Source organism: Ascochyta rabiei, chromosome 7 (assembly GCF_004011695.2).
Source record: "Ascochyta rabiei chromosome 7, complete sequence".
In the NCBI taxonomy this organism is placed as follows: domain Eukaryota; kingdom Fungi; phylum Ascomycota; class Dothideomycetes; order Pleosporales; family Didymellaceae; genus Ascochyta; species Ascochyta rabiei.
In genome coordinates this window covers 285,810-302,555 of record NC_082411.1, presented here as the reverse complement: position 1 = coordinate 302,555, position 16,746 = coordinate 285,810, and the positions used below count along the sequence as shown (strand labels likewise).

Genomic DNA, 16,746 nt, shown 5'->3' with positions numbered 1-16,746 from the left:
CCTATGATTTATACCACTAACTTGGACCAAACCAAGCGCAGGAATAGTTTAATATAAGAAAGTGCTATTCTGACGTGTTTTGCCCTTCGTCTTGGCGGACTTGCAGAGACTGAGGAGGAGAGACGTTTGAATACACGTCTCAGGTTCTGAACTGCGTACTACACCATCTTTCACAGTCGACTGCATACGCGCAAACTTCGTGTCTGCCAGACGATGCAGTGTGTTTATCCAGTGACTTTGTCAATGACTTGTCTTCACAGTAACGGTGGAGTGGGGGCAGGGGGGCGAAACAACGAAAGAGAGGGAATAGAAACAAACAATATTTCCATTACACTAACGCAAGACAGTCCAACACCAACACCAACACGCATTTGCAAACTCCAAAATAGGAAAAAGAAAAAAACAGTCGGAAAACCCCCGCTGACCTTACGCCCAAATACAAAACCGGTGCACCTAATGTACACCTAAGCCAGCCCTTCAAGTTCCGTTCTTACCCCCTCCACCAACCTCTCTGCATCCTCCAACCCCAACATCTCAGTCGGTGCAAAGATACCGACATCCAACTGCCCACCACGAATCGTAGCTTCGACATCAATCGCATGCTGCCGCGTATTAGCCTTGCACCTATCGACTCGCTCTTGGGAAGTATCGGGACTTACAAGATACGCTCTATTGACACGCTCATTCAGTACTTCCTCCGGTGCACTCCAGTTGCTTTCGTCCAGCTCGGTGACTCTGCTGACAGATTCCTGCCATTCGTTTCTCTGCGTGATGTGCACCTGGTCTTCGCTTGGCGTGGGCGTGTCTTCGGGCTCGGGCAGACTGAGGACGTTGACGAAAGTGTCGACTTTGATGCCGGTCCATTCACTGATCTCGTACAGGCTGGCTGTGGCGTTCGCTGGGTTGCTGATGGCTTGGATGTCGGCCTGGATCTGCGCCGCGATGTCTAAGGGTGGAGTGCCGAGTGGCGACTGAATGCGTAGTGGGAGGAGGTTGACGGTGGGTATGGCGGCCGTAGGGAGGTTGTCGATGGGGAGCGAGCGGTTTGCGAGATAGATACCGAGGACGACGTCTTGATCATCTGAGGTATCTGCTCTTGCGGCGTAAATCTTGGCAAAAGCGGCGAGGAAGAGGCATTGTGTTGAGATGCCGTGTTGACGACCAGTGCTTTCCAACATTGATGTCTGCAAGAGACTTGGTTTGAAGAGCTCTGATCTTGACTTCCGTGCGCTCTCCCCTCTGCCCTCGTACTGCGTGTTGGCACCCATCAGGTATTTCGTCCAGAACTCCTTTCTACTTGATATCGCATACGATGCGTGCGCAACGGCAAGGTACTCCTCAAGCCCATGATCTGGTGCAGACACTGATGCACCGTTGCAGATATCCTGAAATTGTTGCATCAAAAGAGGCAGACTCACACCGTCGTACAGGGCATGATGAATCTTCAGCTTGAGCGCCCAGCCTGTCGAGGTCTGTGAAATGAAGAGATGTACCCAGGGTTGCTTCGCTGCGATTTGAGTTATTGTACGGGCCGCAGTCTTCTTGTCTTGACCAGTGATGTTGGTCAGCGAAGCATCCGCTCTCTTCAGGATGATCTGGACGTATGGTAATCCGCTGTGAGCAGTCGAAACAATCTGTGTGCGAAGAATCGTGTTTGCTGTGACGAGATCTTGCCACGACTTTTGCAACATTTCGAAATTTCCAGGGCCCTCCAAATCGTAGACAAACTCTGGATAGAAATTCTCGCCCTTGGTGTTGAGCCACATGGAGAGCATGTAAATCTGGCCCGGAGTGACGGGTAAGATGCGATCGACTTGTGTAGCGTCAATGACAGTATGAATAAGAGTTCTCTGCTGATCAAGTCTGCCCTGAGTCTCTCTAATGATAGATTTCCACTCGGTTTCTTGATCCGATGTAGACGTCACGTGCTTGTCAGCCACTTCAGCTATCTTCTTTATAGTGCCAGCTTTGAGCATTTCGCCGACACTTAAGGTGATACCTTGCTTCCGCAGGATAGAGGATACCTTGATGGCACTGATTGAATCTAGGCCAATGTGGAAAATTGACATGCCTTGTGCAATGTTCTCCTCGGGCATCTGGGCAACCAAAGCTAGGGCTTGTCGAACTCTTTGGGCTGTTTTTGACAGTGGTGCTTCCATGGAAAGGCTCTGGTTCTCGTCTTTATGCTCGTCATCTGTCGCATGTGTACGCCCCTCTTCGAAAATCGGCAAGCCGCACACCGATGTTCCTTGTGGCGTTGATTGAATACTCGGACTGTTGGGATGCTCGATGATGCTGTAAAGCACCTCGTCCAGTCTTTTCAGCAAAAGCTGGGCTCCGTCGCGTGACATCACCTCCTCTTTGACTGCACAACGCCATTTCAAGTTCCCATTGACGGTTTCCATCTCTACGCAGATAGGGTACTCAGTATCGCTTTGGCCTTCTACACTCTTGTAAAGCCTGTCTCTCGTGCTGGATTGTTCCTCGACAGTCTTCTGGTATATGAACAGGCTGTCGAAAAGCTTGCCTTGAGCATCTGCCAGAGCCGCCGCCTTCCGAAGGGGGAAATGCTGCCACTGCTTGATGTTGTTGAAGTTGTCTTGCACATACTGCAACATTTCCAGCCGTGAACCATGAAGCACTGTGCGGATTGCGACAGTATTCATGGTTGGGAAGAGCAATTGTGATCTTACATCATCGTCGCGACCGGACAGTATGCAGCCAAAGGTAACGTCCAACGAGCCAACATAAGAAGCCAGCGTAAGGGCAAAGACGGTCTGGCCTAGGGTCTGTAACGATACCTTGCTATTTTTGGCGAAATATGCAATGTGTGACAATCCCATATCGCTCGCGTGTTCCATTCGATAGACCTCTCTTGCCTCCTTGGAATCAATTTGACGGCGAGGAAAAAGACTTGGTTTCAGGCCGGTCAAGTAGTCTTGCCAAAAGCCAGCGGCATCGGAGCCTGAGCCGGATATTATATCAGCTAAGGCGGCTTCGTAGCTAGGCCGAGGGGTGTATTGTCCATGATAAGCTGCGTGGACAGCGTTGTGGAGTAGAACAAGGGACCAGCCGTCATAGAGCGCGTGAGCTATCGACAAGATCTGGTAGCTGGTTTTGGGTGTCTCCAGAAGTGTGATCTTGACAGGAGGGTCTAGAGTCTTTGTTTGTACTGCTGCCCGGCGTATGTCCTCCAAAATGACAGGGAAATTCGGTCTCCTGTCATTTTCGAGCTTCGTCCGCTCCGTCCACAATTCAAATGGCCGCTGATTGACAACAACTTGTGCAAAGGATCCATCTATCTGTGGATCGTCAACCTCAACGAACGTCGTACGCAAGATTGGTGTTGACTCGATGACCGTGTGCCATGCTTTTTGCAGTCTGTCGATATCGGTGCCTGCAGCCAGCTCTGCAACGTCGAAGTTGTAGTATCTTGTGTAGTCTGAGGCGATCATTTCAGCCACCATAGCTTCCTGTAGCGGTGTAAGAGGTAGCACGTTGTTGATGTCGCTCGAGTCTACACTGTGTTGGTCGACGTAACGACGCAGTTCTTTCTTGCGCGAAGCAAAACCTGTCTCGCTTTGTGGTTTGTCAATTTGCTCACTTGTGACGTTTTTGAGCATGTTCTTGATGGTGAGACCTCGCATGATGCCGCTGACAGGCATATTGACGCCGCGTCTTTTGAGTCTCGAGGACAATTTAATCGCATCAATGCTGTCCAGGCCTAACTCAAAGATGGACATTGACTCATAAACCTCGACAGTTTCGACACCAGTGAGGCTGGCGATCTCTTCTCTGATCGTGCTAGCGTTCTCTGTCCACTCAAATTCTGTCGTGTCGTTCAAGCCATTCGTGTTAGGCTCTCCATCTACCACACCATTTAGGTTGCTCTCGTTTGTGCTGATGAGCTCTTCCAATACAGTTGAAGGATCCTTCAATGCGCTCATAAGGGCTTCTTCGAAACGATTGAGAAGCTCGTTTGAAGTCTTCGCACTGGAGACGTGACCTTGAGTTACCAAAGTAAGCTTGAATCCATAGTCGCTCTTTTGTTCGATCTCGAATGCTAAGGGGTAGTCTGCCGTGGTGTCGTCGTCCAACAACGTCCACGAAGCATTGTTACTCCACCAGTCTGACTCAGTTTGCGCGACTTGATAAACAAACAAGGTCTCGAAGAGAGGTCGATTGGCGCTCCTCCTGCACCATCTCATGATTTCGCGGAGTGGGGTGTGTTGATGCGGAAAAGCCTCAGTGTTGAAGTCGTGTGCTCTGGTGATAATCGAAGCCCAAGTGTCACCACCCCGAGTGCGCTGTTGGTAAGGGATAGTGTTGAACATGGGTCCGATGACGCGATCGGCATATTCGAGATCGAAACTTCGACCGGAGACTACCATACCTGTGGTGATAGGGGCGTGTACTTGTTGCTGCAGCGTATACACCCAGCAAGCTTGAGCAATAGCCTGGGCTGTGACGTTGAGACTCTTCCTGATTGTATCATATGCTGAAATTGAGTTAAGGTCTCGCGTAACTATGACGGTGCTTTGGGTAGGCTGCTCTGTCAACGATGGAAGCGATTTCGACGTGAGGTTTGTGAGATGCCTCTCCCAAAATTCTCTCACACCTTCAGCAACTCGTAATGGACCATGCGCAAGAGCTTCGTGGAAAGACGGAACATCCCGTACTTCGAGCTCTGCGCCTTCGTACATTCTCCATATCTTTTCAAACAGCAGCTCAATGCTATTACCGTCATACAGTCCATGGAACATGTGTACGATGAGCAATTGCGTTCCTGATTCACCCACAAGATGGACTTCAAATGGTCTAATGAGCTCAGCCTGATTTGCTTCTAGCCAATCTCGTCGAAGCTTCTGTAGATACTTCGGTACCGATGCATGTTCGACATTGTGTTCGGTCCAGGGTAACGGAACTCCCTGCAGAACTGCTTGTACGTAACCGTCACTCGTATTCACAAATGTGGTTCGCAATATCTGTTCGCTCTGGAAGACTGCATCATAAGAGGATCGCAGCCGAGAGGTGTTGACATCCCAGCTGAGTTCGAACTTGAAAACGTTGAAATACAAGCCATAGTCGCTGTCCAGGTAGCGAGCAATCATGCCTTGTTGGAGGGGCGTACAGGGAGCAAGCGCTTCGATGTCAAGTATGTCCTTACCCAGCGATCGAGCCACTATGCGTCGGTAGCGGTGTTGTGTAGCAGCGATGGTTTGTTGTGCAGCTATTAGCGAATCACGATTGACTACGTTCGAGCTTGACGTAGAGAGCACTCTGGCAAGCTGACCAACGGTCGGATGCTTCATGAGTATAGCGGCAGTGGTTTGCAAGTAACCGGCTTGTCTCAGAGCTCGAGAAACCCCGATAACAGAGATTGAATCCATACCTAGCTCATAGAAGCTGGAGGTTTTCTCTATAGCGTTTTCGTCAAGGTCCAAAGCTTTGGCTAGAGTGTGGCGGAGCTTCTCTTCTTGCTTTGACCAGACGCCTTCCATCCCATTCGACGTCGCGGATAGTTGTTGCAGATCACTACTTGACAACGCTTCGTAGATCTGTTTGAGCTTCTTTCCATCGGCCTTATTGTTGACATTCAGAGGCATTGAAGCTAGCGGGATGAAGTGTGTCGGTACCATGTAAGGGGGCAGTTTGTCACAACATGCTTCTTTTGCTCCGCCTAGCCTTGTAGCTTCCACCAGAAGTACTGTTGGTTCGCGAGAAGGTTTGTTTCCAACGGCCACAAACGCGACGAGTTGATCTTTTTGCTGCTTGGGATGCTTGAGGACCAAAGTCGCCACATCTGAAAAGTCTCTGCTTGATTGTTTGATGACCGAATTGATCTCGCCGATCTCAAGTCGCTGGCCACGCAGTTTTACTTGATCGTCTGCGCGGCCGAGAAAATCAAATGCTCCGTCGTACAAGATTCTTACGAGGTCTCCGGTTCGATAAACTCTTTCTCCAAAGCGACCGAGGTATGCAAATCGCTCCTTAGTGAGCTCTGGGCGGTTGAGGTAGCCCTTGCCCACAAGTCTGCCTGAGACACAGAGCTCGCCGACTCCGCCTCGGAGTACAGGGACGTCGGAACCGGGCCTAAGGACGTATGATCCCACGTTGTCGAACTGAGGCCCAATGTTGGAGGGCTTGCCATTTGCGGGGACGCGAGGATACATGGTACATCCAATTGTAGCTTCAGTGGGTCCGTAGCCGTTGTAGATGACGGCGTTTGGACCCCAAGCATCCAAAATTTCCTGCTTCAAACTCTCCCCTCCGGTAATGAAGATACCCTTGCATAAGCTTGGCACGTCATCGGGGTGTAGTATCTGGGCCAGACTTGGTGTGAGATCGATATGCGTAATGTTGAGTACCCGAATGGAGTTCGCAATGTCCTCGAAAATAATATCTCTCGGTGCTGATACAACGCAGATACCGACTGACCAGCTCCAATACTGCTCGAGTATTGAGACGTCGAAGTGAAAAGACGCGAATTGCAACCAGCGCGAGGTTTCATCCCAATGGCCAGCAAACAGTCGTTGAAAAGCAAGCATCGCTTGTACCGCATTATCGTGGGTCAACTCACACCCCTTAGGTGTTCCGGTTGTGCCGCTGGTATACAGACAATAGCTGCGATCTTGAGGGTCAATGTCTCTCTCAAGTGGAGGTTTCGATGCTGCGAAGTCGTGCGTAGCAGTCTTGTCAAGGTCAATAACTGGCACTTTGATGGTCCCGTCAAATTTCGTGGACTGTGTACTCATGGAGAGCATAATTTGAGCACCAGAGTCCTCAACAATAAATGCTTGACGTGCGATTGGCGCACTGGGATCAATGGCGACGAATGCACAACCAGCTTTCAATATGCCTAGCATTGCAAAAGACGCTTCTGGGCACTTGTCGAAGCACGCGCCAACAAGTGCTCCTGGCCGGACGCCGTGCGATAGCAACATGTGTGCGATCCTGTTGCCTTCTGTATCAAGCTCACGGTAGGTCCATGTCTTGCTAATGAGGTGATCGTCATGTATGGAGCTCGCAAACTCAAAAGAGATGCGATCAGGATGTAGATTAGCGGTGAACTCGACAAACTCATGCAACAGCCTGACCTCAGACGGAAGGGTTGGCTCCTTCGCCGGAGTGATCGAGTATAGTGACTGATTCAGTAGAGAACCTGACGCATCGATGCTCTCGGGCAAGACAAAACTGCGCATAGCATGGTCGAGCTGATCAAGGAGCAGCTTTGCCTGCTCTGACGGAATGACGTGTGGCAAGTAAGTAAGCCGATACTCCAGGACCGCTTGTTTCAGTTCGAGCTCAATCGAAATTGGGTATTCTGTTGTTGCTTTCTCTTCCGTGACTGTCCACAGATCGTTCTGCTGGCCATCTTCTGTGCTTTTCTGGAAAGCAAACAGTGAGTCGAACAAGGACTCGTTCGACATTCCCATCAACTTCTGGATCTTGCTGAGTGGCGTAAACTGATGCTGATGCAGTTCTGCATTAAGTGCCATGACTGATTTAAGATTTGCCATCTTGTTGGCGGTTACCGTGCATGGGAACGGCACAGTGTTGATGCAAGGAAATGCAGCGTTGTTAGACAATTCTGAGGTTCGGCCTGACAATACAACACCAATGGTTACGCTCTCCTCACCAGTGTATGCTGATAATATTGAAGACCAGCTCGCGATGCCAGCCGCTTGTAACGTAATGTTTGCTGCGCGACAGCCATAATCAATCTCGGTAGTAGACATCGATGAGGGTCTTGTTAGTACAATGGGATGCCTAAGCTCATACCGCAAAGGCGACACGTTTGGAAAGCGGGATGCGACTGCTTTGTTTCCCAAATTCGTCCAGAAACTCTCGGCCAGGTCATGCTCATCCATGTGAAAGTACAGAAGCTGGCCGAGCACCGGCTCGAGAGGCGGACTTTCCCCTTGTGGTTGACCTTTATAGTTTGCCAAGACATTGTCGAAGATCAGTCGCAAGCTGTGTGCATCAAACAGCGCATGAAAAATTGACAGATCAAGGAGAAGGTACTTTTCAGCAGTGATTAACCGGATGTCCCACATGGGTTGATGAAGCTGTGTAAGGGCTTTGCGCTGCAGGTTGCGCAGCCTCTTCATTGCCAGCTCTGTGTCGCAATTAGATCCTTCGGACCACGGTAAGTTCACCGAATCCGATCTGAATTGCACCATTGCAAAAGTGTTCTGCCCATCCTTGATTTGGGCAAATCCAACTCGTAGTATCGGATGTTGCATCATTGTCATCGCCCAGGCATCCTTCAGTCTGGCAGTGTCCACGTCGAGGCTCCGTAGACGGAGACGTAGATAGTTAAAATAGACAGTGCCATCTTTGGCAATGAATTGGGAAACCATCCCCTGCTGGAGGGGTGTACATGGACGAATGGCTTCAACACAATGTCCATCGAGTCCGCAATCCTCCAGCACATCTGCTCTGTGCTTTGCGTCAAATGCTCTGAAGTTGAATGGCTTGACACACGATTCAGTCGGCGATGTAGAACTGACAAGATGTCCTGCAAGATCAGTACAATTAGTGAATCTCATGACATCAGATGCACTGGCATCTAAACCACGCTTCTGGAGTACGGAAGCAATCTGGACTGCACTGATGCTGTCGAGCCCCAGCTGGTAAATTGAGGTCTCTGGATGGATATTGTCCACGGGGACTTTGGAGAGTCGGCTCAGAACATCCCGAATGACGAGCTCCACGTCAGACCACTTGTGAGGGTTGCTAATACCGTCCGGTGTTTTATTCGTGGTGATAACGTCCTGGAATATGCGCTCCAAGCCCTTCTTATCGACTTTGCCAGCCATCGACTGTGGTATGCTGTCAACGAAGATGCAAAACTGGGGCACCATATAAGCAGGCAATCGGTCCTTGGCAGCTTGTATAGCCCTCTTTTGAAGGGCTTCTTGTTCGCTTTCGCCCACCTTGCTACCGGTAGCAAGGAAAGCGACTAGCTGTTGCTTGGCTGTTGCATCTTTCCTCAAGATTTGTGTAGCGACAGATATGATGCGAGTATCGCAATTTTGCAACACATGGCTGATTTCACCAAGCTCAACTCTCAGTCCGCGAATTTTTACTTGATCGTCTGCGCGGCCAACAAATTCGAAGTTGCCGTCGCTGAGCATGCGTACCATATCACCGCTCTTGTAGAACCTCTGACCGCACTTTTTCACAAAGCGCTCGTTGGTGAGCTCAGGTCGACCTAGGTAACCTCTGGCCAGCTGTGTTCCTCCGATACACAATTCGCCGACACTAAGTATAGGCAATGGTAGTTCCCCTTTTGGTGAGAACACAGCGAAAGACGTAGTTGGGTAGGGCTGACCGATGACAGAAGTCTTCACTTCTTTCGACACCGGAAACATGGTTGTGCAGAATGCAGCTTCAGTAGGCCCATAGGAGTTGACGCATGCACCGCTCCATTCCCTTGCAACATCAGATGACATTTCCTCGCCAATACAATAAAGCCACTGTACACCGGGTACCTGAGCTCTTGATAGTGACGCTGCAACAGAAGGCGTAAGATCCAGTAGAGTCACGTCGAGCGAGTTGATAACACGTGGCAGGCTATCGAACATGACGTGTTGCTCTGCCGCGCAGAGTGTAAAGCCAAGAGTCCAGGCCAGGAAGCAGTCGTAATAACACATGTCGAAAGTAACCGCTGCATACTGCAGTAATCTAGAAGAAGGGTTCCAAGGCACTAATGGCGTGGAGCTCGCTACAGTCTGGACCGGAGATCGATGCTCCACACTGACAGCCTTTGGAACACCAGTTGAACCGCTGGTGTAGAGACAATAAGCCAGATTGGATCCAGTCAGGTTTGGGATACACTGTGCCTCACAGGTGTCGAGGCATTCACCCTGAAGATTCCCGATGTTGATAATGGCTGCCGATGTCTGTTCCGCAAGGTCCGGTAGATCTTCTGCACAAAGTATGGCCTTTGCGTTCAGTTCCCTAAACATCATGTCTTTGCGGGCTTTCGGCAGATCCGGATGAACTGGAGCAAAGGCGGCACCGGCTTTGAGTATTCCTAAGATGCTTGCATAGAACATTGGAGATTTTGTAACATGAACGGGGATGATATCCTCAACCCCAACATCGCGTTGCAACAACTCATATGCGATATGGTTTGCTATGAGGTTTAACGTCGAATAAGACCATGTTGTTCGTCGCCCATCCGCATGTAGGAAATCGAGGGCGATGGTATCAGATCGCGGTGAAGAAGCGTTTTTTTCAAATGCCTTGTGTAGCAAGTTAGATTCGGAAGTTATGGGCTTGAAGCTCATATTTGATTCAGCCCGGAGAGCAGAAGGAAATCCGACAGATTCGTTGGCAGCTGCACTCGCGTTCTGAACAAGAGCCACAAGATTGGCATCAAAGGCTTCAGCTACTATCCAAGCATCTCTTTCAGAGAGCAAGCTGGTATTGTAGTGCAGATTCAGCCTCAGCACATCACTGTGGTCGTCTTGGTGAACTTCACAAACTATTGGCAAATCCATCTCACCCATATCCAGTTCGAGAGTCCAAATGGCATCATTGAGCGGCTCGCTGGGTTGCTGAAGAATGACCAGGGTATCGAAAAGCCGACTGCCATCGGTCTGAGCAGTACTCTGAATGCGCCGGAGGGCGGTCAATTGATGAGCCAATGAGTCCACGTTGAAGCTGTGCAGCAATTCGATCAGAGCCGAGTTTGGCTTTGAGAAGTCGAACGAGGCTCGGACAGGGAGCGTATTGAAACATGGCGCTACAAGGCTGTCCAGACCGTCTTCAGGAAAAGCACGACCGCTGACAACATTGCCGAAGCACAGATCGTTTTCGCCCTTATAGAAGTGCAGAAGCTTTGCCCAAGCTGCTTGTATGACCGAAAGTACGGATGATGAAGCGTGTTGGGACGCTGCACGAACCACGCTCAATGGCAGCTTAAGGTTCCGTCTCAGCGATTTTGATGTTCCGGGGTGTTTGTGAACTTTGCCAGTCAAATTGGGGAAGTACGTCGGTTCAAAGTCAGCAAAGCGACTTGACCAGAACGAATCCGCTTCGTTCAGGTCTTGAGAGATCAGGTGTTGCAAGTATTGGTCATAAGGTGTTGTGGGAGATAATTCGTAGCCAAAGTAGGCCTTTTGGATCTCTTCAAGCAGGATCATGATAGCAGTACCGTCGTAAAGTGCGTGATGGCAGCTAAAGATGATCTTGGTTGACGATCCGGTTTCATGAATGGCCAAATGCAGGGGCGGCCTGTGACAGGCAAGTAATTTCGCCAGAACTGCGCCCATATGAGATTGGACATTTTCAAGCGTGCCCAACTGACCCCACTCGATGCTCAAATCTTTCAGAACGACCTGCGCAAATGCATAGTTGGGGTGATCTGATGAAACGAACGAGGTTCGTAAGATCTCGTGGCGATTTTGTGCAAGCTGCCAGCATGCTTGGAGGCGAGCAATGTCACCTGTGACGTCGAAGACCATGGTATTGCTGTAGGTAGCCTTAGACGAAGCACTGCTTGCCAACATGGCTTCCTGCAACGGTGTACAGGGATTCAACTTCTCCACCAGGAGGCCCAACCCTTTGTAAACCGAAAGGATATCATTTTTTTGACTTTCTGTGAAGATGTTCTGGAGCTTGTTCGAAGGTTTCTTGTGTAATTTGGAAGAGGCAACACCGTCCGCTCGTATGGCATCCAAATAAGAGACTGTCGGATTTTTGAGCACTTCAGCAACAGTAAAGTCGCCGAGACCAGACCGCCTGAGACTATTACAGAAACGGATAGCGGATACAGAATCCAAGCCCAAATTGAAGAAGGATGTCGTTCGTTGGATCTCTGCCAAATTGACCTGGAGTACATGCGCGAGGATGTCTGCCACGCTCAACTCCCAGTCCGACATGTTGATTTCTTTACTTTTGCTTCTGCCATCGATTTCATCGTTGCTAGCCCCAGAGTTTGTAAGGGCGGTGTCAGTGAGCCCGACGAAGGTTTCCTGGAGCAGCCGCTTGTCAATCTTAGCTTGTGCAGTCATGGGTATACGGCTGACAGGAATGACGTAAGACGGTACCATGTATCCGGGGAGCTGCCGTGACAAGTTTTCGAGAATTCGGAGTGTGGTGGATCTAAGTACTTTGGTGTCCAAGACCTTGAAGTGATCACTCAAGTGGTTTTCAGGAATCCAGTAACACACCAAGGTACTGATATCGTTCCTGTTCGAAAGTAAGAGTGTTGCGCAATCGTTAACGGCGCCCTCATCCAGAATGAGCGATGTGATTTCACTAAGCTCGACTCGCTGACCGCGTATCTTTACCTGATCGTCCGAGCGACCAGCAGAAAGAATGCAGTCATCTGGCAGAAGTCTTCCCATGTCTCCAGACCGGTAGAGTCTGCCATAAGGCGCGATATTGATGAGCTTGCTTGTATTGAGCTCAGGCCGGTTGAGATATCCTCGAAACACTTGTTCTCCTCCAAAGCACAGCTCTCCTAGAGCACCGCGAGGGAGAATCACATTGCTATTAGTATCTAATACGAATGCGGATGTGTTACTGAAGGGTGCTCCAATGTTGTTAATCAAGTCTGTAGAAGTCACCGAAGGTCGCACAGTACAGATGTTGGTGGTTTCGGATGGACCGTAGCCTACGCTTGGGTTAGATCTGCCTGGACAGAGATTGTTGTTGCTCACCTTGATACAAGCCTCGACCAGCCCACCGCCGTCGCACATGCTCTGTCAGAGCTTCTCCTGCGGTCACAAGGAACTTGACGTTGGGCACATTGTCGGGATCGACGAGAGCTGCAACAGTAGGAGTAAGACTAAGGTGTGTGACACCCAGATTATTGATTGAAGCTTCAAAGTCGCGGAACAGGTCCTCTTTTTTCGCTGTGCAGAGAGACATGCCCATATGCCAAGTGTAGAAAATCTCGAAGACAGAAACATCAAAGGCTTGCGAGCACGACTGAAGCATCCTTGATGCGGTCGACGCTGGGTATAAGCCAGACAAAACCTCAAGATTGCTCATCAAATTCTGTTGCGTGACGAGGACACCTTTTGGGGTACCTGTGCTTCCGCTGGTGAAGACAGCATAGGCTAGATGAGATCCGTTATAGGGCGTATGTAAGTTGTTGCTTGGAAACGTCGATAGATCTGTTGAGTCCAAGTCGACGATCGTGCCAGAAAAGTGCTCTTGCAGAGACTGCAGACCGGATGAATCGCTTAAGCAAGCGGCAACTTGTGCATCCTTAAGAATCGCTCCAACCCGGCCTAAAGGCGTGTCAGGCACGAGTGGCAGATACCCAGAGCCTAGCTTCAACACGGCAAGGATAGCAACATAGAGATTCAATGATTTCTCCATCATAATACACACCAGTTGGTCTTGCCCAATACCGTGCCGCCCAAGAAGGCAAGCTAGTTGGTTAGCTTGACTGTTGAGGTTTGAGTAAGTGATCGTATCTTTGACCCGTATAGTTCCGTCAAGGACACGACCAAACATGACAGCCTCTTTGTTAGGAGAAACGACCGCCCACGTCTCTACTGCATGTGCGAGACCGATGGTGTTGTGGCCCCGGCGATGATCTGGGTTGGCGACAGAAAGACTCGATGTAGTAAAGCAGTGTCCAACATCGGACATCGGGCAGCTAGTGTCGTCTAGGAATTTGTTGACAACCTCATCAATCTGCCGTGAAAGGTGCACGATTTGCTTCTCTGGTAGTGTCGATGGGTCGTACGTGACGCGCACGGAGATCCAATCGTTACAAGGTTCGAACTCAAGCGTAAGTTTGAACTCAAGGTCATCCGCACTGTCGGCAATTTTTACAGCCAGATCTTGGTTATTGTCAGAGCTTGATGACTGTTGCCAGACAAACAGTACATCGAACAACCGTGTGCCAGGTTGAACGCCAGCCGCTCTTGCTATGTCTCGTAGTGGTAACGAGCAGTGCCGCAGACAGTCGCGATTTATGTCTTGTGTCTTTCTCAAGACTTCGTGCACCGTGGATAAGGTTCCAAAATCTAATCGAAACGGGAGAGAGGCTATACACGGACCAACAATCTCTTCAATGTCAGTTACGGGGATTGTTCTTCCGGAAGTGACATTTCCAAACATTACGTCCAGGGATCCGGTATAGAGCCCCATAATGTAGCCTGTAGCTGCTTGGAAGAACACTTGAGGATTTACAGCAAGATTGTGAGCACGCTCAGACAAGCGTTTGAAATTGACAGAAGAGCGTCCTCGATACGACCGGAGGCCTACTAAGCGCTTTGTCTCCCCATTGTAGTTAGCCAAAGCTGTGGGTATGTAGTCGCGGAGTAGGTCGGTCCAGTACGTTTTGTCGGCCCCAGCAGCTGATGTCTGCTGTCGCTTCATGTAGTATTGACTGACGTCTCGAAATTGTGGTCGTCGTGTTGACCCCAACCCTCGCAGAAGCTTGTCGAGGTCGGCCAATAGGAGATCAAATGACCAGCCATCATAGAGTGCGTGGTGTAGATATATCAACAACCGTGGCATATTCAAGCTGTCTTGTATCTTGACTTGGAACGGTCGCAGTAACGCCTGTGTAGAGTTTATTTCATATGTCTTCTGAGGACATGAAGATCTTTCGATTTGTGTTTCGTGCAGTTCCTTCCATGTGATTTGTGCAAAACTGCCTGTGCCCTTTGTAGAAACGCAGAAGCCGGACCGCAGGAGGTCGTTTTCCTGAGCAAGTCTTGATATCGCTGTAGATATTTCGTCGTACGACCGCGTTACAGAGATTTCCAACTCAATCCAGTTGCAATATGCGCTTGGTCTGGACAGAGTCTCGGCGAGCATTGCTTCTTGCAAAGGCGTGCAAGGAGAGATGTAATCAATTCTCGACTCTTCGAGCACCAGGTCAGGAGCTGTAAAGTCGAGTTCACGGACTGACAGTGGGCCTGGTGTGTGTAGATCTCCTTCTGTTGGAGGAATGTCTTTGCAGGCTGTGATGAGATCAAACAGGGTTTGGAAGGACAGGACATCCACCGCACTAAGATCATACCCTTCTGCGCGGAGCCTTGAGGCGATGCGGATTGCTCGGAGAGAGTCCAGCCCAGCCGCAGCAAGACTCGACTCCAATGAAAGCTCTTGCCCCAAGCAGTCGCGGACCAGACGTAAGATAGTAAGGGCAGCCCGATCATCAGGCTGTAAATCAGTACTGCCATGATATTGCAGAGACTTCAAGTACTCTGATTCAAGTGATCGCTTGTCGATCTTACCGGAGGGTAGTTGAGGCATGTTTGACACCATGTATACATCGTTGGGTATCATGTAGCTTGGCAACCAGCGCTTGCAAACTCTCAGTACCTCTGGGCGGGGTACATTGCACGAACCAGTGGCGCAGAAAGCCACGAGTGTATCATTGATAATTGACGCCACTGTCATACGGCAGCCTTCGACCTTCATGATGGTTTGTTCCACCTCACCAAGCTCGACTCTTTGCCCTCTCAATTTCACTTGACCAGCGATGATGCGACCGAGACATTCGATCGTACCGTCATCGCAGAATCGTGCACGATCCCCAGTACGATATAATCGACCATATTCAGGATGGTCGATGAAGGATGTAGCAGTGAGCTCGGATCGATTGAGGTATCCTTCCGCGATCTGGTGCCCTCCGAGAACGAGTTCACCTTCGTCGCCCCACGGCAATATCGTGATGTTGGAAGTCGCAGCTAAACCAGAAGATGGAGCGACCAAGAATGCTGAGACCGTATCTAGAGGGTATCCTATGTTGCCGGTTGAAGAGGAAGCGCAGAACTGTGCCTGTAAGGTGCAATGAATTGCAGCTTCAGTCGGTCCGTACATGGCCCAGAGGATTCCTTTTCGAGTAGCACTGTCGCCATACTCTGTCACAACGTGCTGGGTAAGCATCTCGCCGATGGTAAGTAGCAGTCTCAGCCCAGGCACGCTTGCACGACCCTGCAGAAGATTTCCAACAACCGTAGGCGTGAGTTCGGCCGCATCCGCCTCGAGGGTCCTGATCGTGGCGGGAAGGTCTTCGAGCATTTGCGTACGGGAGCGACCAACTAGGGTTCGGCCTCTGAGCCACGGGAAGAAGATTTCAAATATTGAAACGTCGAACGTAGGAGCGGCGAATTGAAGAAAGCGTGTAAAGACCGGAATATGGCGTTCATGTGCCAAGAGGCTTTGCGTGACAGCACGATGCGACACGCCCACAGCCTTGGGCAATCCAGTCGAACCACTAGTGTACAGTACATAGGCCAAATCGAAGTTGCCGACGTGTGGTAAGGCAGTGCTATTGCTCTCGTTGACACTCAATAGCTCGTGGTCTACGCATATCGTGCGCACCTCCTGAAGTAGTTCCGCTTGATTTAGATACTCGGTGTTCGTGATGAGTAGGTCCGCAGAGACATCTGAGAGAATAAATCTCAATCTCTCTTCAGGGACATCGAGGTTCAGAGGACAGAAAGCTTTCCCTGCCTTCAAAATTGCCAACAATACAACGTACAGCTCTGGACATTGCGGCAGCAAGACTGGGATAATGGGAGACGCATTTTCCAGCGTCGCCGTCAGCTCGATGAGCCGTCTCGCCAAGCTATCGCTGAGCGCGTGCAGTCTTTGGTAGGAGAACTTCCGTCTCTTGAATCCATGTTCCAGAAATTCGATAGCGGATGCATCCGAAGACTGAGGCACCAGTTCGTGCAGTAGTGTTGGACCCTCGATAACTGTTGGGTTTTTGTTTAGTACAGACAGAGTCTGCCTTCGTGTGTGTTGGACCAT

At 50.1% G+C, this 16,746-nt stretch overlaps 1 protein-coding gene across 1 annotated transcript; it reads right to left on the bottom strand.

Moving 5' to 3' along the window:
- Window positions 1-464: 464 nt before the first annotated feature.
- Window positions 465-16,746, bottom strand: EKO05_0004676 (uncharacterized protein; the record flags this gene model as incomplete). The annotated part of the gene is made up of 4 exons (XM_059636436.1): window positions 465-602; window positions 660-2,609; window positions 2,694-12,631; window positions 12,678-16,746. 4 exons carry the CDS (start codon window positions 16,744-16,746, stop codon window positions 465-467), a joined length of 16,095 nt encoding a protein of 5,364 aa, XP_059492419.1.